At 44.0% G+C, this 27,946-nt stretch overlaps 1 protein-coding gene across 1 annotated transcript in view; it reads right to left on the bottom strand.

Annotated features, from left to right (window-relative positions):
- The window catches only part of bchs (WD repeat and FYVE domain containing 3 bchs), a 244,799-nt gene that overhangs the window by 137,663 nt on the left and 79,190 nt on the right, over positions 1–27,946 (bottom strand). Inside the window, exons 20-28 of the mRNA XM_070538948.1 lie at positions 24,890–25,260; positions 23,651–23,872; positions 17,761–17,933; positions 9,544–9,772; positions 6,240–6,376; positions 6,049–6,160; positions 5,328–5,518; positions 652–804; positions 316–389 (exon numbers count right to left, since the gene is read on the bottom strand). Of these exons, the coding sequence (XP_070395049.1) occupies positions 316–389; positions 652–804; positions 5,328–5,518; positions 6,049–6,160; positions 6,240–6,376; positions 9,544–9,772; positions 17,761–17,933; positions 23,651–23,872; positions 24,890–25,260 (1,662 nt within the window). The remainder of the gene's footprint in view (positions 1–315; positions 390–651; positions 805–5,327; positions 5,519–6,048; positions 6,161–6,239; positions 6,377–9,543; positions 9,773–17,760; positions 17,934–23,650; positions 23,873–24,889; positions 25,261–27,946) is intronic.

Here is a 27,946-nt window from a genome sequence, read left to right as displayed (position 1 = left end):
CAACCAGAAATCAAGCACACTGGGCGGAGCCCGCCAAGTGCAGGGTCACGTGTTGGGCCAACTTTTTTGGAGAGAAAACGTGAAGTGAATCCCTTTGCGGAAAGTTGGCTTGCGAAAACTGGCTGCGTGACAATGCTCTTTCCTAGTTCCTTCTTTTTCTTTTTCCATGCATTCCATAAATTCACTGCACGGCCATCTAAATGGCAAAAAGGCCCTTCGTAGTAGCTAAGGCAAATTGCAAACTTGTAGTTGAAAACTCTGTGATGACTGCTGATCTAAAAAACTGCTTCAAAATTCAAAGTGACGACCGATTACCTGGACTCCGTAATAAGCTCATAGAAGTGCTCATAGAGAGACTTGTGTAGATCCCCCGGTGCATCACGCCATACCTAAAAGCAAGAAACAGAGCTTTGATATGTTTATGATGACATGAGCACACACAGTGGTGCACTTGGGAGATACAGACAGCAACAAGACGTGCACATAAATCAAAGCAAAGCAGTAGTATTAACATCACAATGTGTAGAAGGTCTGCATGACAACAGGAAAAGGAAATTTAACAAGTTAGAAATTAAAGGGTCCAGTGACAAGCAAATATATATACTAAGTTAGCCTACATTCCACCTTCTCTTGTGTGTGAAACATGTGTACCTCAAGAGTGCACAGGAGATCTTCAAAGGCAGTCATATTGGGAATGACTGTAGTTTCTCGACCGCTGTCTACCGTGCCAACCAATGAGAAAGCAAGATGGAGAATGTGGCTGTTCAGGAGAGCACTCTTCTTCTTCAGTAGCATGGCCAGGGTCTTAAAGAATACAAACAAAAACAAAGGATGCATAAGTCACAAAACAGTTTACATCACAATAACTATCCTTTGTACAGCAAACAACATACATATAAAGGAGTACTTCAAGTCACTGCTTGGAGGGGTGCATTAATTTTCATTTATTTCACTTTAAAAGTACTTTCCTGTATCACATGTACAATGCAGTAAGAGGCAATCAGAAAGACACGAACAGAGAAATAAAGTGGGAAGGTGTTTCTGCAAGAATTGTACAAGCTGTAAATGTCAATGGACTGCAACAGATGACACTGAAATGTGCATGTTAAGCTAACGTCAATGCTCTGTGCTGCACAATGCCATTTGCCACATAACTATCATACATTATTATACCGGGTGTCTCAGTTAACTTCGACCAAGATTAAAAAAAAAAACCCAAGAGCTCTAGAGAAATCGTGCCGACTGCATAGTAGCGGCAGTCGTGTGTACTTACAGCCAGTATTTTTTTAATCACAAAGTATTAATTAATTAACTGCCTTTAATTAGTGAACTTTTTATTTATTGCTTGAATTGTAAACATGTCAATTACAAAGTTGTAGGGCACTTTAAATAACCTCCGAATCAAGCATTTATTTCGTGCTGAAGTGTGCCTGGTTGTTTTTTTCCAAGAAAAAACAAAAGATGGCAAAGTACGCAAAGTATGAAATAGATGCGTGCTCGCGCACGGCTACTCAAGCAACTCCAAGCAACCTTTGAAAGATATATGGCTGCATTCATTTATTGCCACACTGTACAAAGCTTTGTCATGTAGGATGACTCGAGAGGTTTCGCGATCTAACTAGCATGGTGCGATAAGCGTCAGCATCTGCGGACGCGATCTAACTAGCATGGTGCGATAAGCGTCAGCATCTGCGGACGCAAGAATGTTGTGCTTGATCAGGAGGCACTCAGGATAATTTAACCTTTGCGTATCATGAAACAAAGCTACAAAAAAATTTAACCAATGTTAAAAAAAAAGAACACTGCGCAAAAGAGCATGCAAAAAGAAAAAATGCAGTGCTCGGAACAACAGAAAAGAGCTACTCAGGAGTTTATTTCAATAAAAAATAAACCAAACGCACGTAAGGCGCCTCAGCCACCCACAAAGAAACATCCAAAGGTGCAACTGGTTTAGCCATTTACCCTTTCTGTCTCTTGAACTCCAGAAAAGAGGCAAAACAAAGATGTTTTTTTACCTATTTCTATCTTTGTCGTAAGCTTTTGTTATGTAAAGGTAGGGTGATACCATGAAAGCGCGTTAAACAGTCACGTTTTACAACAATTTTGAGCAGTTATTTTCCACGGCAACTCACATGGTCACACAGGTCACTGTCTGAAGTAATACAGTACTTGCTTCTTTACAACACTTGTGCTGTTGCAGCTTTGACCAACGATGCTGGAATCTTGTCGCAGACTCTGCTTATTTTTGCCTTTAGGGCGTCCGATGTGGTAGCTTTGCTGCTATACACGTGATCTTTCACGCAGCCCCACAAGAAGTCTAGCGGTGTCATTTCCGGCGACCTTGCAGGCCAGGGTACAGGTCCGTACCGGCCAATCCCCACTGCCCAGGAAAAAGCTTGTTGAGCCACGCTTGAGACTGACTACTACTCTGCGCAGCATCACCATTGTGTTGAAACCAGATGTTCCGAAGGTGCGCAAGTGGAACATTGCAACAGACGTAGTTCTAGGGGCCCTCGAGGATGTCGTTGACATAGCGTTGCATCGTTAGTGTGTTGTCAAAAAAGATGGGTCCGATGATGATGCCATCAAAAATAGCGCACCACACATTAAACGACCACTGGTATTGGTGCAGCTCCAGTGGGGATTCCTATCACTCCAGTAGTGCGCATTGTGAAGATTAAGTTGTGCGTTTTTGGAGAAATTAGCCTCATTTGTCCAAATCACGTGAGTGAGAAAGTCCGGTTCTTCTTCACATTTCGATAAATCCAATTGGCAAACTCAAATCTGCTTTCAGAGTCTCGGCTTTCAAGTTTTTGATGAAGATGTACATGGTACAGCTGCATATGACCTTTTTTTTAAGGTCCTCCACACTGATGACCTTGAGGTTCCAGCCTCCACACTGGCGTCGCACCCACTACCATGACGGTTAGCAGCCAATACATCTGTTTTCGCTTCTTTAACTACTGTCGCAGTCCTGTGTCACTTTTTTGTGAAGCTACCCGTCTTGCAAAGGACTGCGTACATTCTAAGTATGGTTGACAGACTAGGGCATCCTCCACAATGCCACATCCGGAATAGCTTGGCTGCCTTCCTCTTGTGGCCGTGCGCCGCCCCCAGAGCTAGGATCATTTTAGCCTCCGGATCATTCGTGAAGGGCATGACTGTCTTCTTGAAGAGCAGGTTACTGGTGTGGTATTGTTGAGATCTCCTGTTATGACCTACGCACTGACACGTCAAGCAAAAATGATTTACGTAATCGACAACAGCTTTTGCTGGCCATACAGATCTGCGAAAACGCAGTAGATAGACATAGCCTGTGCAAGGTTCGTTTCAAATGCTAAAGGGAACAAAAGGAACATACGTTCCGGGTGTGCCTGTCTACAAACAAGATCAGTGCACAAAATTACAGTACCAAGTGCGCCATCACGGTTTCCCTGCTGCAAAATACCCCCCCCGGCTCTGCTACGCTTATCAATGGATCAGCGGTGTGTTCTCATGATGCCGTGACCATCACATAGCGTGAAGCCCTGTATTGAGCTGCCACTGCTAGTAAAGCCATGTATCTGTGGCTATTCGCTTGGGAGTACTTGAGTAGTGGCGAGCGAGCGTGTATCTATTTTGTGTTTTGAAGGTTTCGCTCGCATTTTTTTTTTAACCAACGAGGCAAAGCTGAGACCAAAACAAATGCTTGATTCGGAGGTTATTTGAGGTGCCCTACAACTTTGTAATTATATTTTAGTGATTCAAGGAATGATTAAAAAGTTTGCTAATTAAATCAATCAATTATTTGATACTTCGTGATAAAAAAAAAAAATATTGGCTGCAAGTACACACGACTATGACTACTATGCAGTCAGTATGATTCCTCTAGAGCTCCTGTTTTATTTTTAAATCTTGATCCAAGTTAACTGGGACACCCAGTATATCATGACTATATCATACTCGGTGCTTTATTTCTTTTTTTCTTGCTAGTACTGTGTAATTTCTTTCTTGGTCCTTTTTGTTGTTGCTTATTATTACTACTCTTCACACAAGACACCTTCAGGAGCCTGAGAGAGGAACATGACTGAATAAATGAATCAATCAATCAATGCTTGAATGAATGAGTTAAATATTTGACATAAATTTACAACAGCTGATGTGGGAAAGGAAGCAACTTCATGTGCATTCATGGGCAACAGCATAAGTACAATAGGTGCCATCTCCTCATGGCTTGAGCATGCAGAAATAAATTGAGAAGTGCAGTGGAGCATGACTGCATGGTCACTTCAGTGCACACCCAGGCTATGAAGAAAGAAGTTTTTTTTCTTTTCTTTTTTCATTTTTGCATTTCCTAGCCCGTATACTTTTGCTCATGGGGGTACTACTTGTAGGAACCATTACTCCTTAGGAAGTTCAGTGGCCAGATGAAAAAGAGGACTGAGTGACAACTATGAACTGCCATTGGTTCGTTGTTCCAAGTGGGATGACGCAATAGAGATTATGTTTCGAAGTGCTCATAGGTTCACTGTTTCGAGAACATCTCCTTTCGAAGCATCAATTCATCACTCCTTTTAATGGGCCAGTGACTGCATTTCTTCTATTTCACCACGACACTTGACCAGACAAACTTCTGTTGAATCCTCGAGTACAAAAAATAGACGCAAAGGATCCTGTTGCCAAGTAAACTGTTGCGTATGCAAGCTATAACTGACAAACAGCAGAAGCCACTACGACTGGAACATTTCACTTTCTTCTCATCTAGCATTCCTTGCTCTCACTCCTCTTGCTAAACGAAGCAACGTTGAGTCCCTGAAACTTCTGCACTCCCTCTTCAACTGACCCAGGTATGCACTGCCGAACTACTTAACATGTGTTAAATTATCATCCACAAGGAACAGTCACGAACGTAACATATCTGTCCTTTATTCTTGGGTTTAAATACAGCTCTTGTTCCACAGACCATAGAACTATGGAATTGAATACCTGGAACCCTCCAGTCATTACCCATACAATAATTTTTGAGTGTCCTAGAAAGTTGTTTATTTGTACATTTCACAGCGCTTTGTGATTTGTATTTGTTTATTGGTACCTTGAACTGCATTGTTTTCTTACATGTTTAATTGCCTTGACACTGTTTATTTTTGTTATGTAGCTACTTCTGTGATAGCCTTGCTAGGGGCTGCCATGTGCAAAAATAAATTAAGTAAAAAAAAATATATTTCCCCTGCAATGATGCACATGCAACATACAATACACACATGCACCGAGACAAAACATTGGAAAAAAAAAGTGGTAGGACCTTTCTCATATGTGCAAAAAAGCACCCGAGAGGGGTACTGCATCACCTGATAGCCCCTGATGCGGTCCATCTCCTGCTGCGCTGCTCTGTTGCTACGCACAACACACACCAGGGCCTTGACAGTGGCATAAAGCCCTTCGACATCCTGGGCCATCGCCACCAGTCCCAACAGGACAGACACGCCACCAATGTTCTCAATGGTCAGAGCCACTGGTCGAGGGATGAAGGTCCGTGCCCCTGGACAGAAAGCCCCAATTTGCATTTTTGATACTACTTTGAAAGCAAACATAGACATGAAGCCACGTCAGTTCGTTGGCACCGGTTCAATCACTATGACAAGCTTATAACTTTTCCTCGCTGATGAAGCATAAAAGCTTAGCTACAAGAAGTCCAATTTCCTGCTATGTTGTTTTGTGCAAGCAAGATTGATAACATAGAAAAAAAGAAAAGAAAGGTAATATCTATATAAAAATTTATTTTCTCATGAAATCCTTCAGATCACACTGTGGTCAAGAAGGGAAAGCAGTCTAGCATACAACTGCTTAATGGGAAAGAATGTGGTAGGTACATGAAAGGAAACAGCCCATTTACAGTTTTTTGTACTTGCGCAATGACACTAAGCTATGATTAAGAGTGCAGTAGGAAACAGTATTGTCCTGTGCCACCAAAGCAGTTGGCATAGCTCGATTGTGACAATCTTGCAATGACGGTGCTTGCTAACGCAGAGAACCACTCACAAGAGCTATGAAAGCTGCAATGCAACTTACCAAGGTAACCAATGAGAACGCCACCCAAACATCGTGCTGGTCCGCTCAAGTGGGCTGCTGAATTATGCAAAATGCGGATTGGCGTTGCATTCTCGTGCGATGACATGCCCAGCTATGAAAGACAGGGAAATTAGCTTGAACACACCGTTTCTTCAGAATCACTAAAGCTATTTTTATGCAGCTGTGCTCACCATCTTAGCAATTGACTTGCAGTCAGTCTTACTGTACACTCTTCTTATCTTGGCTAAAGTCATGACAGACACTGCAGTTGCATTCAAACCGAACACAACCTTCTCTTCACTAAGAAGAGGAGGCAGAGGTTCTGTGCCTGCAAGGGTAGAAGGGCAGGAAAGCAGAGGAAAAAATCAAATAATTTTGTCAGCAGTCAAACCATTGCAGCCACAATTCTAGCACAATTCAGCTTCACTTTAACAAATATATTTTAATTAAGGATGGTACATTTTTTTAGTTTGCACAGAGCACAACCATTTTGTGATACACACTTCATTAAAGATGACTTACATTTATGTGCAGCACACAAGCAGTGGCAAACTTGGAACAGCAGAGCCTTACAAGCAACACATTGTTTTTATATCACAATAAATCTTTCAGCAATTTTGTTGCTGCCGATGCGACTTGCCTCAGAAACTTGTCTGAATGGACTTGTTCAAAACACCCTATAGCATAAAATGTCTTGCACTGCCACAAGAGGGTGGTGCAGATACTATTGATTTACTCATTATATATAATTAATTCATTCATTCATTCCATTATTCATTCACATACCCTGAAGGCCTGGTAGGCACTGCATAGGAGGGGCACAACAATAAATAGAACAAGGCAACACAACTTTTTAGCGGACACAACTAAACAAGAAAACAAACTAAATGAGCCCAGCAAAAATTAACGCGCTGCAACGGAAATGTAATGTGGCAGAAGATGATTAAAAATTCTGCAAGTATTACAAACAACTACAACTTTGTAGTTTTAGAAAGCGCTTTAGACAGACAGTTTCTCTTCCAGACAATATTTTTTCTGTGTGCACTTCTGGCAATCTTGTGCCACCCCATCTTTTAACACCTTTAAAAGTTACTTGCAAACAAAACTTATTTTTCATAAAATTTGATGCAACAGTTATAAAAGTGTAAAACCAGACAAATCTCTTCTTGCATAAATGAGCCAAGGTGTGCATCTGCCATGGCTTGGACGGCATCCCTGATGCAACCAATCAAGTGCCACTACACCCTACGCAATTCTTCCTGCTCTCCACCTCACCCCTCTCCCAGACTCCTTTCCTCAGCCCAACTGTTGTAGCATCAAAACCCATCCTGCGCAGCAAAAGAAGCGTCACTAACTAATTCAGTAGATGGCCTAATATGGCAGACACAGCCATTAAACGACTCGCACCTCAGATACTACAGTTGAACCCATTTATAACAATCTTCAAGTGCCAAGAAAATCCCATTGTTATAGCCTGGTTGCACAAAAAAAGAAGAGGAGACAAACGCTCACACATTTTATTTAGCCAGAAAGACGCACAGTCGAACACACTTATAACATTCTCAGCTTTAACAATACTCGAATGTAACAATAAGCAGCTGCTCCACTCAGACCTTTGTGTGGGTTCTGTGGCAAAATAAACTGCTTACAGTAGAATCTCGATGATACAAATATCTCGGGATGGCACAGTAATTTGTATCATGCAAAATTCGTATCACCCAAGAATGTATAAAAATCAGGAAATTAAGGGGGGACACGGCCAAATTTCTACTAAAATATGCTCAAATTTCCCGATTAAAAAAATTTTCTTTTTCCCACAATCCTAAGAACATCCTTTACCTCATGGAGGGGTATTTGGAAGAAATACACAGCACAATTTCAGAAAATTGCACAGTGTGTTGTCCTTGAAATTAGTAACAAATTATGTTTCAGATACAGCTTTTTGTTGATGCAGCGCCGCCATCTTGGTATCACGGCAAACATGAGTGATCAGAGATTAGGACAGCCGCAGCACTGTATTTCTTCATGTAGAAATAAAAGTAACAAAAACGAGTGCGAAAACAAAAAACTGGCGTTGCAATTCGTTACGGCAGTCACGTGGTGCAAAGGGAGTGCTCCTATTGGCTAATACGAATTTGAATCCTGGCACGCTTGTTTCATGCACATTTTGGCAGCAGCGAGATGTGCACATTGCATATTCCGAGGCTGACATTTCAAGATGCCTGTGCCTGGCTCGCACAGCCAGGCACAGGCAACAGAGGGAGGTCAGAGGAGAAGTGCGATAGTGAGCTGCTGCTTAAGTGCAGGTGCACAGCTACGTGCGGCAGTGAGAAAGGTAAGTCTTGCTTGACGACATATTTGGCACGGGGACTGGGGGTGTTTTGAATTGCCGTGGTGAACGAGTGCCGAACCCCTTGGAAAGCAATGTACTCAGCATGCTACAGTCGGGTATTTTTTTGGTTTCAGAGATGAATCTAGTTTGTTATGTCTACTGGCAAGACAATTTCACTTCGATAAAACAAGGTTTTAAGCAACAAATTACTATGGGGATTTCAAGGGGAATTCATTTACTTTGTTATATCCATTATTTCGTTACATACCATTTCATTATAACAAGGTTTGAGTGCCTTGGCTATAACAATTAAATCTGGCTGCTAAGTGTTTGCAGTGAAAAGAAAAGAAACGCGAAATACCGAAAAATAAAAAAAAAACTTGTGCCACTTCACCACCACCTTTGTGCCATGCACCCCCTTAGGGTATGCCTTAATCTCCCGTCTCTGGTCTCTATTCCACCCCTCCAACATGGGTGAAAGGATGAAAGGGAGACGGACCTGACCAAGGCCCACTGTGTGGGATGCGCGGTACAAAGGAGGGTATGACAAAGGTGCTCGCAGTTTTTTTTCTTGAGGATTTTTTTTTTTCCTTTTGAAGCACATGCCCCATAGCCAGATTTCATTGTTATAACTGATAAAGCGGCATGAGAGCATTGTAGTAAGTGGTTTATTTTACCGCAGAATAAGTACAGAAATTGACAGTGCGTCGACTACTCATTGTTACCATATAGACTTGTGTAAGGGCTGCACCCGTGTAAGGGCCACACCCCCAATTTGGCAGCCCAAAGTTTTGAAAAAAAAAAAAAAAAAATTCCATTTCCATTTGAAAAGCAATTGCGTTCGGTGCACAGATGCCGCGCGCACACATAGGCAAATTTTCATGTGCTGTGCCCTTTGGCATGACCTTACTGGATGGCGAGAGCTGTGCATTGACCTCTGATGCAATGGTACATTCGGAGATCTGGGGTGTGCAGTAGTTGCCGGCTGTGCCCACACCATTTTGACTAAAAGGGTTGATCCCGTGTAAGGGCCACACATCGTCAAAATTGTTAAAAATAAGTGCGGCCCTTACACGAGTCTATACGGTATATTCAATATACTGTTAAAACTGGTATCGTTTTAAGTGCGTTATACTGTAGAACCAGTCTAGTAGGGCACTCACCAATCATAACAGGGGCCTGCAAGCTGCCCACATAGCTGGGCCCCAAAAGGTAGACCTGGTGAATTAGCTGGGGTGAAAGCACTTCCTCCACCATGTGGCAGGGGCCCTGCTTCCAGATGAGACGTGATGGATGACGAAACTGTGGGGGAGTCCCAATGAAGCCATACACCGAAGAGGCCACCGTCAGGTTTGCAGCACCACCACCAGGGTTTTGAGAGATATATGGCATCTGTAAAAAAGAACACCATTAAGAACATTAGCTTTTAAAAAGTAAGTGATAAAACTTGTCACAACTAAACTCTTTCGCTACCATGCCTATTCAAATCGTTCAATTTTATTGATGCATTTCAAGTTCAAATTCTCACGTGCGTGCATGGTTTGCAGGTGCCTAGCGCCATCTAAATCCATAAATGTGGATCATTAACTGTGGATACGCAATTTTTAGTTGGTTTTTGGTGGTTCTAACATGCCACAAAAAGTTTCGCAGTACCGCATGCTTGCCTTGATCATGGCATCGTCATTGCGCACGGGCGCTCCTTGAAGGCGTCCTGTTTCTCGTGACTCGAGGGCTTCAAGAGCTGAATTTGAGGATGAAATCAGCAGCAGTGAAGCTGACGACTCATCAGATTTCAGCACTGATGACAAGGATGCGTCAAGTTAAGCTGGAACGTCCAGTGGGTAAGCTTCGACTGTTTGTGTTACATACGTTCCCTGTATTGATAAGTAATTGTGAACGACCAAGCTTGTACTGACAGCTGTATTACTTATTTTCAGGGTCTCAACGTCCCACGGACACGATTTCTTGCCGGCAGCTGTAATATGTGTGCAGTTTTTTCCAAGACAAAACCCGGGGGACGAAGTGGGCGGGGTGCTCCATAGTATAAGAAGTGCTTTGTGTGGCCCATTTCCTTCGAACTCTTTTTCACCGCAGAGCTAATAAACCTGACCTGTGAGAACACGAACAATATGCGTGGATGCATATCCTGGAGAAACAAACATATGCCGAAAAGGATGGGTCACGGAATATTTTCTATACCAATGAAGTGATGCAGTGCATAGGAGTTCTCATCTACATGAGGATGGTGGAGTTGCCTCGCCTGCATCTGTACTGGAACACCTCGGAATTATTTTCTGGTTTCACTCCTTCTAGGATTATGTCCAGAAGCCGTTTCTTAGCATTTCTTGCTTTATTGTGTGTCATGCACCCAGAGAAGACTAATCCCATCAGGGATGGCAAGCTGCACAGGATTACATTACCTGCTACAGCATATCAACAATATCTCCTTTCAGCTTTTCCAGCCATATCGGAATTTGTGTGTTGATGAGCGAATGGTAAAGTCGAAAGGGCGATCTAGAATTCATCAGTATAGTCAAGATTTCGACAGAACATCGTCTGGTCAGGTAAAAACATTGCTAGAAAATGAAGCAGGTCACTGACCAAAGTCTGAATAAAAATAAAATAACCATTCGGGATCTGTACGGATCCTTTGTTCACAATAGAATGTCGGCTAAGTACAACGTTCTTAAATAGCGTTCAGCACATGACGCAAAGTTCGGGAGTACACGTGGTTCAGAGTGCCAGATGATCTACTGATTGTGTTATTTGTTGTTTGTATTATTAGTGATTGAGATTGAGCCTTGTTGTCAAGTTTTTCTCTGTGGCCACAATACCTGCGTTGTCCCAATTTATCTCGTGGCCCGTCTTCTTGGCATGCTCTGTGAGGGCATTTGTCGCTGTGTGGCTTTTGGCGACATCATTCTTGTGCTCTTTGAGATGCCTGCTGAAATTTCCGCTTTCGCCAACATACACTGAGTTGCAATTGGCACATGGAATCTTGTATACCATGCCAGAAAAACATGCCTGAGGGAGAAGATCCTTCATGTTGAAAAAGTCACCTTCAAGTTTGCTTGCTGGCACATGCGTGACTTGTACACCATGTTCCTTAAAAACACGAGCTAAGGCTTTGCTAACACCTTGAATGTACGGGACAGCAACGTGCTTCTGTCTCGATGCTGAAGTGTCCATGGCTTGTCCGTCAGTCTGCTGATTACTCATCAGGAACTTGGTTGTCCTCCGAATAAAATGTTTGGGTTACCTGTTCCTCGTTAGGTCCTCTTCAATGGTCCGAAGCGCCTCTTGCAGGCTGCTTGCATCAGAACAGGTGCGGAGGGCCATTCAACTAATGAACGAACCACTGAGCATTTGTGGGCTGTCGGATGAACTGATTAGAAACCGAGGTATCTACCCGAGTGGGTTGGCTTCCGGTACATGCTGAATGTGAGGCCGGTCAGAGCATGCTTGACCAGTGTGTCCAAGAAAGAGAGGTAGCCGTGTTTTTATTCTTCCACAGTAAAGTTGATGGAAGGCTCGAGGCCATTTAGGCAGTCAAGGAAATGTTGCACATTCTACTTGTCTATGACAAAGAAGCAATCGTCAATGTATCTCAAGAAGACCTTGGGTCAAGGCTGAAATAACTCCAAGGCCTTGGCTTCAAGTGCTTCCATTATCAGGTTTGCAGTCATGACTGAAATAGATGCTCCCATTGCGGTACTCAAAACTTGCCTGTGGAATGCGCCATTGTATGAGAAATACGTGTTGGACAAGCAAAACCGTAATAAGGCGTATAGTTCAGTGATTTCCAACTGCATGCGATCCTGCAGTGTCGCATCGTTGCGAAGCAAGCGTCTGGAGGTTTCGATGGCAACTTCAACAGGAACACTGATGAAAAGGGAGCACACATCGAATGACACGAGTACTTCATCTTCATCCATAATGACACCTTTCACCTAGTTAATGAAGTCACTTGTGTTCCGTAGGTGAGTTTCCGTCTTGCCTGCGTGGAGAGCCAAGATCCCGTGAAGATACCTTGAGGGGTGGAACAGGTGCAACCTTGTGAAATGGACTATGGGCCAGGCGTCTTGTTAATTTTCGGCAAGCCGTAGATGGCTGGAGCAGAACCATTGGTGCAGAGCAGTTGTTAGTACAGCCTCTTTTCTGATGGAGAAAGTCCCAGGAAAATATCATATAGCAGCTTTTACAAGCCTCTTTGAACTATCTGGGTCAGATCCCTGTCCATCTTGGCATACGTCATGCTGTCCCCAAGTATCATCTTCATTTTTGACTGGTACGCTGTATGGTTGAGCACCACTGTGACATTACCTTTGTCGGCTCGCAAAATGGTGATATTCTTGGTTTCGTGTAAGGACTTAACTGCTTTTCGCTCGTCTTCCGACAATACCTGCTGAGAGCCAGATCTGTGAATCCTCAAGAGTATTCCTATTGCTCTCGTGCAGACTTCGTCTTGCATATCTTTTTTTAAGCAAGCAAATCACGCCTTTGACAGCCCACACGAGTTTCCCCTGTTGGAAGTTAAGACCACGACATAGAAATCTGTTTTCCGCAGCGGTTAACTTGTAGGAAAACATGTTCCTAATCTCAAAGTTAGGTGTTGCTCATCTCAGGCTTTTCCCCGGTAAGGCGTTCAGCTTTCTCTGTTGTGATGCTTCCTGCTTTTCCATTTTTCTTTGCGTTTCCTGGTTTGCAACAAGCTGTATTTCAGGGACGACCTCCGGCATGATAAATTCCAACTTACTTGATGAGTCCCTGATGAGTAATCAGCAGACTGACAGACAAGCGACAGACGCTTCAGCATCGAGACAGAAGCACACTGCTGTCCCGTACATTTGAGGTGTTAGCAAACCTTAGCTCATGTTTTTAAGAAGCACGGTGTAAAAATCGCGCATGTGCCAGCAAGCAAACTTAAAGGTGACTTTTTGAATGTGAAGGATCCTCTCCCTCAGGCATGTTTTTCTGGCATGGTATACAAGATTCCATGTGCCAATTGCAACTCAGTGTATGTCGGCGAAAGCGGAAATTTCAGCAGGCATCTCAAAGAGCACAAGAATGATGTCACCAAAAGCCACACAGCGACAAATGCCCTCACAGAGAATGCCAAGAAGACGGGCCACGAGATAAATTGGGACAACGCAGGTATTGTGGCCACAAAGAAAAACTTGACAAGGCTCAATCTCAAATCACTAATAATACAAACAACAAAATAACACAATCAGTAGATCATCTGGCACTCTGAACCACGTGTACTCCCGAACCTTGCGTCATGTGCTGAATGCTATTTAAGAACGTTGTACTTAGCCGACATTCCATTGTGAACAAAGGATCCGTACAGATCCCGAAAGGTTATTTTATTTTTATTCAGACTTTGGTCAGTGACCTGCTTCATTTTCTAGCAATATGGACGACACGGAAAGCGTCAGCACGGGTGATTCAAGCCGGACAGTGGCAGAAGCTGTGCGTTACGTCAGCCTCATGAATGCAATTGACGCGACAAGAACAGCACCCCACAATGAAAAAGGCGCCCCGCGACTTTTGCAGCGCTACCATGCCTGTGCACGGAGAATATGCAACGCCGACGAGGAATCTGCCATGCAAGTATTTGCCAAGAAGAGGGGGCTGGCTGAAAAGCTGGCTTGCAGCTTCAGTAAGTTTGAGGCCACTGTCGTCGCTGCTAAACCACCGTGGCATCAAACGAAAATAACAGACTTCTGTCGTGCAAAGTGAATAAATACTGCTTCTGTCACGCGAAGTGAATAAATACTGCATGTTTTTGCCCTTTCATCGCATTCTATCCGAGTTCCGTTTTTGACAGGTAAGTGGGCAATCTCATGCTATTTTGGTTAGGCAGTACTACCGTTTAGTACACACTTTTTTTAGCTCCGGCGACCTATGGTTTAACAAGGTTTCACTGTATTTTAAACTTCAATAAAACGAAGTGTGTTAATGCACAATTTCAATATGACGAAATTTCACTGCTGCCACGAAGGAATACCAAGCTAATAAATGAAAAATTCCGTGGATGCAGATGGTCAAATGGTCGAATTACGTGCGGCTGCTTGTGAAAGCACCTCTCAAATCGCACGCTCTGCAACTGAGAGCTGCCCCCCAAAGCAGAGTGGAGCAATGTCATGTTCCGTATCAAGTCCAAAGGTGATAAGATTCTATCAGGCCCCGCCCGCTGTATGCTTTAGGTGTGAATGAAAGCATGCGAGGGTGAGCCAGAAAGGATGGTGGCTTGATGAGCTCCATCTTCCCACGCGAGCAAGGGCAAAGGGGGGAGGGGAACAAGCTCGTGGTGGTGTGATCAAATGCATGTGAGGGCAGGGGGGTAGGAAAATTGTCACGCGTTTCCTTTTGTTGCGCAGCCGTGGCAGGGCATCGCTGTCGGCGTGGCTTAGTGCGTATACAGCCCGGATGCCCTGTTTTAGAGATAATCTGTGCAAAGACTGGGCGAATTGAGATGGCCCGGCATCATGCACTGTCTCCCGTGCATTTGGTTCTAGAGGTTTCGTAATCTCGAGTTTCGGAGACACGTTGCCAAGCGAGTGGCAGACGAAATATTCGCTCCCTGCTGTTAGCGCTTTTCATGATGGCATTGTCCCACTGTGGGTGACATTATCCGCAAGAGGGCGGAGTGGATGTGAAAGTGTGGCTGGCTTCACTTTGTACCGCTGATGTGAAGATATCGTCGACACGGCATGAAACCGTATCTTTAGTCACAGACTCTCAAATTCCCAAAATGATTTTTTTTCTCAGTCAAATGGTTTTCCTGAAATAGCGTGGTTATGAGTGGCAGTGCACGCGGTACAGATCGGGCCGAGAGCAATGCATCGGCGTGAGTCTAGGCACCCGAGATTAGTGTTTTGCATCACACAGCACCATATATTTTGGATGCCATGGCTGACCACGCTTAGTGCCGGCAGTCGTCATCAGACGGCGCCCTCAAATTAAAACTAAAAGTGGAGAAAGATAAATATTCGTTCTGAGAAAAAAAGAATGCTGCAGTTACACCAGAAAGGCAGAGCATTGATGGCGATAGCAAAGACAACTGCAGGTAAGGTTCGTCGTTTTATCGGTGCCACACATTCTCAGGCAACGACCACTTATTTACCAAGAACACTCGCTGAAGCAATGCGAGCGAAAGTTTCGCACCGTGCCTCAGAAACTTGAGATTGCGCGACTGCCAACACTAGATGCGCGGGAACAAAATATGTGTGAAGGCACTAAACATTTCGTCTCGGCAGCCTTTGTACTTGCTGAAGATTACCGTATTTACTCGAATCTAACATGCACTTTTCCCCCGACAAATCGGGTTCAAAAATTGCGTGCATGTTAGAATTAAGTACGGCCCTAAATCTGTGCTACCATATTACCATTGGCATTTCAACATGGCTGCCTTGTATGTGCTTTGAGCCTAACTGCCGTAGCTTCCTCCATGTGCTGTAATACGTGTGCTCAGTAGGCACTGGCTTAGGTTAGACCATCACCAATCTTCCTGTTTTCTGTGTTCGGTCTATTAATGTGGAAGTAGTGACTGCGAAGACACGCTGAGTTCATCACGATGCCGCAATTAAAAAGGAAAGTGATAACGTGTGCGGAGATGGACGGAAATCAGGCCACATCACAGGTTTTCGGAGTTGGCGAAACTTGTGTGCGGGACTGGTACAACGAGGAGAGGAGTTTTAATTCCAGCAGCTGCTGTGGCCTCGCAGCCCCTATCTTGAAAGCGATCTGCAATGGAGACAGACTCTACGCATCTAGGCGCACTGCGCTGTGTTCTTGTCACTTAGTTCACATTGAAGCAAGAGGCCACACAAAGGTCAATTTGCTCGCTCCTGCTACCGCACTTCCTCACTTTAGCGTTTTGATAAAGAGTTTCTGCGGTCATTGAGTGGGACATGTTCATGTTTGCTTGTGTGAGCATGACACCATGCTTGTTAATTTAGTTAGTAAGCGAATTTTAAAGTTTATATGGCCGATAAAACTACTATCCTTACTTTTCGTATAGCTGTCTACTAATATGCTATTGCATTCGATGCGTCACCTTTGGGGTGAAACTGCAACTTTTATTGCAACTTTAGTGCATAGGGAGTAAACCTTCCTTTTTCAAAATGAGAGAATGTTGTATTTCGGTATGAAAGAATGAGGTGTGCGGTACTGTAAAGCACTTTTATTTTTTTTTTAAGTGCGAAAATGTTTTTTCTCTTTTTTTTTTAATCACGGAAAATGGGCGCACGTTACAATCGAGGGCGCGTTAGAATTGAGTAAATACGGTACCTAAAAAATACTGCACATGGCCCGCATATGGACAACCAGGCACAGCTACAGCAAGGGTGGAGAAAAGGAGATGCATGTGCTAGGAGGAGAGGGTAGATTGCACATGTCCCTTGCTGTGCTCCCCTCTCTAGCATGTACTTGGTCACCTTACCGTGCACTTGCCCCTTTCCCACCCCCTTACGCTGAAGGAACCAGCAGCTCCCGTGTTTCTCCGAGTGCTTCGAGCTACAGTGTGCCTGTGGCCTCCGCAAGTTGTTACGCAAGAAATGACGCAGTGCTGTTTCCTGTATACTGCATCCCAGAGCACGTGCTTCTACGACTTTTTTTCTGCTTGAACTTGTCATGCGGCAGGACGCTTGCTTGCAAATTAAAATTTTCTTGTCCAAAATTTTTATGCCTTTTGCTAGATGTACGTGCCCTGCAGGCTCGAAGTGCACTTGAAATGGCTGAAAACGTTGTTGAATCAAAACAATGTGACGAAATTACGTCGTTAAGTTGCAAATATATATATATATATATATATATATATATATATAAAATAAAAGGTACCGCTTTCAATGGATCGAAGACCAGGAAATGAAAATATAGCGAATTCCGTTAAATAGAGCTTTGTTATATCAAGGTTTTACTGCATCTGTGTTCGTTATATCAAGGTTCCACAACTATTTCAATTCGGCTGTCTATTATTACTAGAATAGGGTGTCAGGTGGTGCCATACGTGCACAAACCAATCACGTTTGTTCACAGAAATGCCTAAAACAACATCAAAATACAAATGCACATACACAACACAACCCACACATGCATACTATAAACAGCACCTTTGAAGAACTCAGTTGCTGTTTAGTTGTTTTACGAGTTGGAAAGCAGTGGTGGCTTTGATAACACTCCGCAATGTGAAGAGTCATGTCAACCTAATTAACCAAACAGGGGTGGCTTATAGATTAGAATTGAAACTAGTGGTGTAGAAGCACTTGGTAAGCTCAGTGAAGACTGGAGGTGATTTTGTGATGTGGCGACTACAAGGGACCAGGCACGACGTAATGCTTGCACAGTAGCATCACATTCGCTGCAAATTTTCTTACCTTCTGAGTGGACATGTGCTGGCCGTCAATGTAGATGGAGACGGAGCTGTTCTTGAGCACAGCTCTGTTGAGCACGATGACCACGTGGTGCCACTGGCCTTCCTGCAGCAGTTCAGGGCTCCAGAACCGGATGCAACCTTCCTCCTTTACTTCGGGCTCCCAGTCAGCACCAGCTGCAAGGGCACAGTCATGAACCTTAAATTTAATACAACCTTGGCCAGTCACACAAGATGCCACCTACAGCACAACTGATGAGTATTGACGAGAAGTGCAACTTTTGTGCAGATTTCCATATCATACCAGGAACAGAGCAGACTTCTTCACTAATAATAAAATAATGTCGATGCAGTATTGCTTTTTTTTGTTCATTAAATATTCAACGTCCAGACAAATCTGGCATTATTTTTTCGGTACTAAAAAAATACAAATTAGTGGGATTTTACTGTACTTTACTATACTATATTTTTGAATTAATATGAGCACCACTGACTACCCTGGAAATCGTGATGCACTCATAAATAATGGATAGGCTTGAGCAGTTTCATTTCATTTGATGACCACTGACTATGCTCTCTGTTGTAGTCACTTTAGCATTGCTTTGCCTTTTGCCAAAAGTTCACCCAGTGAGCAGCTAAATTCTTCGTATTCCACTCCTGCCATGCGCCATTGCCACCAAGCAGCAGTACAAACTGCAAACCATACTAGGCACTTAAATTTTCTCCAGCAAAAAGATCACTGAGTATTAAGAGCATTAAAATATGGTACGTTGCCATTCATTGCATTCCATAACCATCCAGCCACTTTCAGCAACTTTTTGCCTATAAGCCCTTTCCAGCGTTCTTTTTGGATAGGCTTGTGAACATATTCAGTATTTTAGAGTATTCAATAGAACATATTATGCAACTCAGTATCTGTTTCAGTTTGCACTTTAATGTTACAAATATAAATCTGAAGATATATCAGAAGCTTTGGTGAGAAAACCTTGCCCCTGACAAGGCCAAGACAAGACAAGAAAAGCCAAAGATGAACACACTTACAGTTGCCGAATGATTTTTTGGACTGATTATTCGAACATCCCCATAGCGCTGCCACCTTTTCTATTGAACCAACGTATAAGAGCGATCGAAATTTCAGATGTTGGATGATGCCTTCTTCCATTTTTCAGACATGATGCGCAGGCATGATGTTGAAAAAATGGTGGCTATGAAGAAAGTTGGTACCATTCAGGTTATTTCCCATACTTTTACTTTCATTGGCAAAGTGGTTTCTTGGCTTCCTGAGAACTATGTAGTCACGGTGAATAGATCTGCAAGCTGCAACTTTAATAGCGAAAAACTGGTGAAGCAGCGCTGCTTAGGTCTAACAGTCAAGGCTTCAGTGTGGCCGTGAAAAAAAGGTCACTGCTGGCTACCGTGGTGGCTGGCGCCAGAAAAGTAGCAAGCTTGCTACTAGTAGATACATCATTAAAATGTTTGTACGAGTGGTTTATCGGTGGTCGGCCGTGAGATCATGAGCATGTGCTAGACTGAAGGCTGTACTAGAAGTGGCGCTTGGGTCTGCAGGCAACCAGCTGACAACTACAGCAAGCAAGTCTAACAAATTCATCTATGCGCTTACTGGACTGAGTGGGATAAGCTTGTGTGTAGGTAGAAAGTAGGCTTTTGCAAATATCAATTTTTTTGGTTCCTAGCCATCCTATGCAAGAACTTATTTTATTGCTAGCTTGTGATGACAATGGCAATTACACTGGCTTTGATGGGAGGCTGTTGTGAATGTCGGAAATGCCATTTTGTATCCGTTTTCACCACGCAGGCAATTTTTCTGGCCAATTTTCTTGGAAAAAAAAAATGTGTGCGTAATAAACGAGTAAATGTGGCAATCATTTAACTGTGAAGAGCTATTTTAGCTTGACTTAGGCATTTTCAATTAAGGCATTTAGGCATTTTCAATTAGACGTTTTAGGCGTTTTCAATAGGAAATAACAGGTCTTTGACGCATTCACTGTCTCCTAGCGCCACCAACACAGCCACTGGGGTCATGATTCAGGTCAACATTGGGTCAGGTGCATTTTCGCCAACCAGTCAAGTTTTAATTAACCACTGAGAACATTTTCAAGATGGTCTATAGAAATGTGTGAGTACCTGCCGTGACATTCGGTCGCAACTGACTTAATTGAAAAATCTAATCAGCCAGAGTCGAACTGATGAAAGTCGAACTGATGAATAAATAGTAAAACCTTGTCAATTCAGATTTCATGGGACCAAAAAATATGTCTGAATTAATTGAATGCTGAATTCGGGGCGGCGGCAGCGGCGGCAGCAGCAGCAGCAGCAGCAGGAGCAGCTTATTTTATGTCCACTGCAGGATGAAGGCCTCTTCCCTGTCCTGCGCCAACTGATTCCAACTAGCATCCGCAAATTTCCCAATTTCGTCGCATCACCTAGTCTTCTGCCGTCGTCTACTGCGCTTCTCTTCTCTTGGTACCCATTCTGTCACCCTAATGGTCCAACAATTATCTAATCTGCACATTACATGACCTGCCATGACCTGCTCACTACACCAACATCCTTTATTTAATGAATGAATCAGCATATCCTGTTTCTATTTTGCCCAAAAGCAGTGTGGAAGCTGCAACTCTCATCATCTCATACCGATTAGCGCTCGCAGCGACGAAGGCCTCGCGACTTCCTTCGCAGCATGTCCACAATGCACATCCTCATTCGAAATGCATTTCACTACTGCACACACATCCCGATTATTAATTTTTTTTTTTTTCTGCCAGTGCGCTGGTTCCGAACAGATTGTCTGTCCATCATAATGTAGCAAGTACTCTTCATCCTCGACAGTTTTGCACTGAGTAAAAACGGAACTACTGTTTGCTGCAACCGCTGTGATCGAAACCGCGGCCGCTATCAACATGATCATGGATTGTGACTACAGTGCAGTACACTTATAACGATACCACATATAACCCTATATCGGTTATGACAATGAGTCGACTTAAGAGTATAAACTTATGCATTAGGGCTAAGATAAAAAAAAAACATGCATAAGAATATTTTATTCACTGCATATCAGATATAACAATCAAAATTTTGCCTTCTGGACGGCATTTTCCATGCAGAATATTCGTGACATTTGCGTTGCGAAGTTCCCCTTAAACGAATGATGCAGAGACAGGGTGAAAAGTTTGCCTACACGAGTTCGTATCTGCTGCCATTGTTGCGTATAGCGAGTCCCGCCACATGCCGATTGCGAAAGCCACGGAGAGCATCACAAGTTGGCACAGTGTGCCACAAGATGACACTAGCCGCTTCACATACACGTTTCCCGCGGTTGTGTTCCATGTGTCCAGAGAAGAGACAAAGAGAAAAATAAAAAAGAACAGAAAAAGAAAAGAAAAAGAAGGTGATGCAGCACCACACTTTCTACACTCTCTAAGCAACCCCGGAAATGCACCGTTGAAGCAGCCTCGAAGAAGATGGGTGCTGAAGAGTAGAAGATGGCGCGGACAAAGCGAAAAGCTGTGTCGCTTGAGATGAAGCTGCAAATTTCACTAGACTCAAAGAAGTATGAGCTTGCGTAGGAGCGCCACAATCATGACAGCTGCATCCAGGGGCCATACAGGTCAACGAAAAAGGCGGGCTTTGTGCGCCAGCACGAAAACCCCTCATGATACTAGTGAAACCAACATAGTGGAAGCTGCTGATATTACCGAGCTCTGGGAGCACATCGTTATGGATGATGAAACAAGTGGTGCTTCAATAGAGTAGTTTCTGAGTGCAGACAATGCAGCCTCGTTTTGCGAAGAGATATCCGACGGGGCGATCGTCGCAACAGATGGCGGCATTGTGCAATGGAGGCGACTACATTAGTAGGTGTGACCACAAGATTGACAATGGCCCGCCTTTGACACCAATCCCGATCGAGTCTCTCATTGATTTCATGCAAGCTAAGTTGCTGCCAGTGTTCGCACAGCAGGTGGATGTGACGCATACTGCAGTTGTGACCTGAAATTCCTGCAAAAGCAAGTGCAGATTTTGAACTATTTCAGTGCCTAACAAGCTGTCTAGAGGTACAAATACACATTTTATTTTTCACTGCCTACTTTCAACAACATCAATTTTTAGTGCAAGTGGGAAATTTGCTTTCAGAAGTAGAAAGCTATGTGCGGTGGATTCTTTAAATTCTTTATTTTTATTCTTTTATGGCAGTCCACATATAGCGACGATTGGTTATAATGATAGAATTTTTCGTTCTTCTTGATATTGCTATAAGTGGAGCGCACTGTACGTACCGTGTTTACACGATTGTAAGCTGATTTATTCTTTAAAAATTGAAAATCTGAAGTGGGGGGGTCGACTTACAATCGAAACCAAAACATGGCATTGCAAAAAAAGCGAGACCAATTGGATATCAGGGGAGCTACAACGTAGTTACAATTTTATGTTTGCTCTACGACCCCACCTGTAGCTTTCCACTATCCTGCACATTTGCTCGCTTTTCGGAAGGGTTTTTCAACATTTTTTAGAGTTTTACAGCGCACACAGCACTCAGGTGGGGGTGTTGATAGTTCATGGAAGTGCCACTGTTCCATTCGCGGCGGCATGCTCAGAACAGCGGCGCTTGCGGGGAGTATCGATAGTTCATGGAAGAGCAGACACCGCTCGCGTGTTTCTCGTTCCCTGTGGCTATTTAGTTTCATGCTTTCAATTTGACTGCCGGCCACGTGCTACTTCCTTGCTTCCTCAGTCGTCATGAGTGCCCCAAGTCCACTAAACCGTCGGCACTTGTTCACAGCAGCGTCGAAGAGGGCTGTCATCCTTTACGCTGAAGAAACAAATAACTGGGCAGCGGGCTGCAAGTTTGATGTTTCTTAATGGGTGGTGCGAGAGTGCCGACGGCAGCGAAGCAAAATTTTCACCTGTGACGGCAAGCGAAGAGGTTTCCGTGGGCCGAAGTCGGGACGCTTTCCGGAGCTGAAGGCCAAGCTTGCGGCGCACGTCGCCGAAATGCGTGATCGGTCTCTGCCAGTGACGTGCAACATGGTCATGAGACAAGCCTGGATCTTCACCTTTTAAGGACTTGCTCTGCCGTGAGTACGAGTGGCTGGCAGCAGAAGACCACGAACTTATGCCAACTGGACATGTCAAAAGAGCCTCCCTGACAGCTCTGTGTGGTTGGGTGCTTTCGGCGTGGACTTATGTATGTATGCAAATGCACTTATGTATGCAAATGCAGAATTTCGCTGGACGACGACGTGCTGTGGGACAGTAGCAGCAATGACGATGGCAGCACTAGTGAGGACGACTAGTCCAGTGACCATGCCAGCTACTAATAAATTTTCGTTATGGAATGCGCCCAGCGGTATGCTCTTTCTTTTTTTTCCCCCTGTCACACGCGATATGAGGGGATCGACTTACAATTGTGTAAATACGGTAATTATGAAGGCATGCGGCCAATGAAGTGTTATTCGCAGCGATAAACGCAAGAATAAAAGCTTTAAAGGCACAAATAGACATAGAGGGCTCTGGCGTCACTGTCATTCACATATGATTTCTGCTGAAAACTATGGCAATGCGGACTCTGCTGTTTCGTTTGGTTGGACGCTGCTTTTGCACCTTGGTGTTGCACATTTGCGGCTCTCCGTACTTGCCGAGCTCCGAGATTTGTCCGAATGAACCAATGTGCAGCCGAATATGTTCGAATTAACGAGAATTTGATTCCATTAAATTATGCATAAGCCTGCCAGGACCAGAGGACGAGTTCGAATGATCCGATTTTTAGAATTAATGAGGGCTGAATTAGAAAGGTTTTACTGTATTTGCACAAGCTTAGTGTTGAATGTGATACACTGAAATAGACCAAACTGATATATAAAAAGACTCACTGAGGTTGGGCAAAGGAATCTCTTGAGTAGAAACAAGCAAAGCCTTGTCTCGGGATGACAGTTGAATCACCAGGCATACAAGATGGTCATCACGTCCATGCAAGTTGCGCACCAGTGTCAGCAGCCGCACCGCATGGGGATCCACATGGGGGTCACTGAAACGCTCCACGCTCAGCCATGTGGCGAATGAAAGCCCTGGTTGCGGTGGAAACATTCGGTCCCCTGCAGCATGTGTCCACACATAAGTTTTGACACAATGCACGATACGCATAAAAATGTGTGCCACAGAAAGCATGTTTTCATGTAACTTCTGATTATTTCCTCAATGTGAACTAAACCATGTGTCTGCCGTGTGTCGCATTGCTGTGGTCAAGATCAAATGGCCAATGAAATTTTTTAGCGTTATGCATGTGAAGGCTTCTCAAAACCTACATGAAGGTTGGCAGTTGTCCTCTTCTGTGTTCTCACGGGTACTTACGTACCATTGTGAACAAATGTTTTGATGCCACGCAGAAGCAAAAAAATTATCTATTCTTCTGACATGGCCACATGTAATTGGGTCATGTGGTGTATTGGTCAAACATGCATGCGCATGCGTCGTACAACTTGATTTCAGGTTGCATAGCTAGGCTGTGAGGAGAAACAGTTTTTTTCACTGCATCCGTGGTTTATGAACTTTAACTTGTGGTTGCACACTCCCTGCCAACATGAAAGAGAACACTTAACCTGTGTTCAAACCGTGATTGCCTCAAATGTGTAAGTCAGAACCTCACTCCCTGCTATTTGTTACATTGTTCTCCTGTTGAAGAACCCTGTTCATGGAGCTTTCTCTCATTACAAGCACACACACACAAAAGTTACCGGCTTTCAACATAAATCCGGTGTTCCCTTTTCATATTGGTCGAGAATGTACACTTATGGGTAAGGTCAGCCGTCTCCGCAGCTTAATTGGTAGAGCACCCCACCTCCAAGCTGTGTGTTTGGCTCCCACTGATGACAAGTTGTCTTTCATTCCACTTACATTTTCCAGATCTTTGTCATGAATATGAAAACTAATGTGTAAAGTTTAACACTGCCCTACAATTAAATTATGATACTACTAATAAAAGACAGTTCATTTCTGCCATGTTTTCCTTGGCTTCAATGTCTGTTGGTTCATGTGGCTGCTAGTGCTCAGAGCCAGTGAAATGAAGCACTGTTCTGAATGAGTATTAATAGCGGACTGCTGGTTGTGTTCACCTGTGCCAATGCCTCCAATGACGCCCTCGGGTGCGCCGCCTACCATGGAGACACCCACCATGGGTGGGCCGCCTGAGGCGCTCTGTGGGGCCACACTGCTCAGGTAGAGGCAGCTGAAGCCCTCAGGGGCCATCTCAAACTCCACAAAGGGGGGCGTGAGCAGCGTGCCATGCAGGCGGCAGTCCCGAGGCGTGGTCATAGAGACAAGAGTCTTGATGCGTGTCAAGGGCACCGGACCCCCATCCTTCTGGTTGGTCAGCCGGGTCGACTGGGCTCGTGCCAAGCAGACGCTACCTCCCGTCCGCCGCTTGTACTCACTGCCCACATCAAATGCATTGCAGCATAACGGAGAGCTGAGCCGCAGAAACGAGCTGCAAGAACAGAGCATGGTGAGACTTTTCTTCAGCTCGGACAGTTTGCATTCTAAGGTGGCACAAATAAAAAAGAAGGTGCTACAGGAATTGTTCTCCCTCCACACTAATGACAAGCTGAGCTTGTCATTTTATTTCTGTCATGTTTTCCCAAAGAGAAATGTTGAGCCTTTCAAGGGCATAGTGTATTTAATCCCAAACACATCTACTGCTTGACTATGGCTCCAGGCTTCCTGAAATGGTCACTAGAAGACACGAGCAGATTGCAAAAAAACATCGCTTAGACACTGTATTTACTGTGTAAGCCTACTTGTCTTCCGAAAAACCGAAGCAAAGTTGTAGGTGCGTTTAACCTGTGGGGTAAATTTTATGGGAACCTTTTCGAAAGAGCAAAAATAGAAAGACAGTAATGACAAAAAAAATTTCAATTGTTCATTAAAGAACTCAGTTTTGCAGTAAATATATATGTCCACTATTTTCACATAGTGACAGCTCTGAAGTTTTCGGCCCCTGAAAGGCACGACATGTTCTATGCGCAGGAAGCAGCTTGTCGTGCTGCTTTCACCAATAGTGCACAAGGGCTACATCAACACCTAATTACCTTCTGACAGCATTATTCACATGCTCCACTGCATAGTGCAGAGCTTTTTACTTAAAACCAGCCATACAACTGGAATTAACGCCAATTACCGACAGGAAAACACAACATGGGCAGAAAAGCAAGAAAAAGACAATGTTGTCATGGAATGGTTGCCTTCAAAGTAGAAAACAAAAATCATGCAGATCCCATGAGCTGTGGAAATCGGTGTAAGCAAACCTTTGATAAGCCGGCAAGACAAAAGGGCATACCAAGATAAATGCGCAGCAGGTTTTAGCAACAAATGCATCTCATAACGGTCGTCAGCCACAGTGGCATACCTTGCAGAGCAAAGGCAAGTTTTATTCAGGGGTGATATTCTCAGGCATTCACTTTCGGTTATACTATATCTTTAGCATGATCTTGTGCCACTCGGCACCCCTTAACCCCTTATCTTCACCCCTTAACTACCGTCCCATTTCCCTTACCAGCGTACCCTGCAAACTCATGAAACACGTCATCTACTCCAATGTCATGAGCTTTCTCGATTGTCACAACTTTTTTCATTCTGCGCAACATGCTTTTCGAAAAGGCTTCTCATGCGAAACACAGCTGGCCATTTTTATTCATGATTTGCAGGCTAATCTTGACACTAACGTACAGACCGATGCTATTTTTCTTGACGATGCAAAAGCGTTTTCCTCACAAACGCCTACTACTTAAACTTTCATATTTGAACCTTCCCTCTAATATCTTTAAATGGATAGAAGAATTCTTGACTAACCGCTCACAGTACGTTACCGTTAACAATCACAACTCCAGTCCTATCCCAGTAACGTCAGGTGTCCCGCAAGGGTCTGTCCTCGGCCCGCTTCTGTTTCTAATTTATATTAACGATTTACCAACGCATGTCTCTAGTAATATTCGCATGTTCGCCGATGATTGTGTAATTTATCGCAAGGTTAATAACGCTTCTGACCAAACATCTCTTCAAGACGACCTTAACCGCATTCAGGAATGGTGTGCCAACTGGTTAATGGAACTTAACCCTCAAAAATGCAATATCTTGTCCTTCACGCGTCGCCGTAACCCACTTCATTTCCCATACGTCATAGCTAACGTCCCTGTACAACCGGTTCTATCCTACAAGTACTTAGGCATTACCTTGTGTGGCGACTTGTCCTGGAGTACACACGTTACGAATATCATTTCATCCGCTAATAAAACACTTGGATTTTTAAGACGTCATCTCCGCCAAGCCCCTAAACATGTGAAATTATTAGCGTACAAATCCCTTGTCAGACCAAAATTAGAATATGCCTCACCCATTTGGAACCCGCACCAAGCTTACCTTATAAATGCACTCGAATCAGTCCAAAACAGAGCAGCCAGATTCATCCATTCATCATATTCTTACGACATCAGTGTGTCAGCTTTGAAAGCTGAATCCGACTTATTGCCCTTATCACTTCGTCGCCGCATTGCCAGCCTTTGCTTGTTTCATAAAATTTTCCATAGTTCACTAGGTCGCGCACCCTACATCGTCCCTCCAGCCCGCATATCTCATCGCACTCGTCATCCGCTACAAGTTTCCCGACCTCGTGCCCGAACTACCACTTTTGCCGCATCATTTTTCTCCCGTACTGCAGCAGACTGGAACGACCTACCCAACGACATCGCAGCCATCACGTGCTCATCCAACTTTGCCAATAATGTTACCAGTCATGTTTCGTTCTGTTAACACTCGCTCACCAAAATATATGTACCCACCCCTTATGTAATACCCCTCGTGGGTCTTTAAGGTAATAAAATGAAATGAAATGAAATGAAACATTTCAATGCAGATGGTCGACAACGTTCCTGACACTGCGAAGGTAACGAGCTTAGCACAGCGCCGAAAACACCGTCGGCCATATAAGCCAGCACATTCAATGCTGAGTCACACTAAACGTCGCGAAAGTGACAGTAGCCCCGATAGTGAAGGCTTCTACTCGGAGAGACAGCTGATAGCAATGGTGACCACTACTACCATCACTAGCCAAATCGCAGAGAGGTAGACAAAGAAAGGCTTGTTTTAAATATAGGGATAATGTACAGCACACCAGTTCA

Source organism: Dermacentor albipictus, chromosome 1 (genome assembly GCF_038994185.2).
Source record: "Dermacentor albipictus isolate Rhodes 1998 colony chromosome 1, USDA_Dalb.pri_finalv2, whole genome shotgun sequence".
NCBI lineage: Eukaryota > Metazoa > Arthropoda > Arachnida > Ixodida > Ixodidae > Dermacentor > Dermacentor albipictus.
Note: the sequence above shows the minus strand (reverse complement) of the source record. Positions and strands in the feature narration are given on the sequence as shown.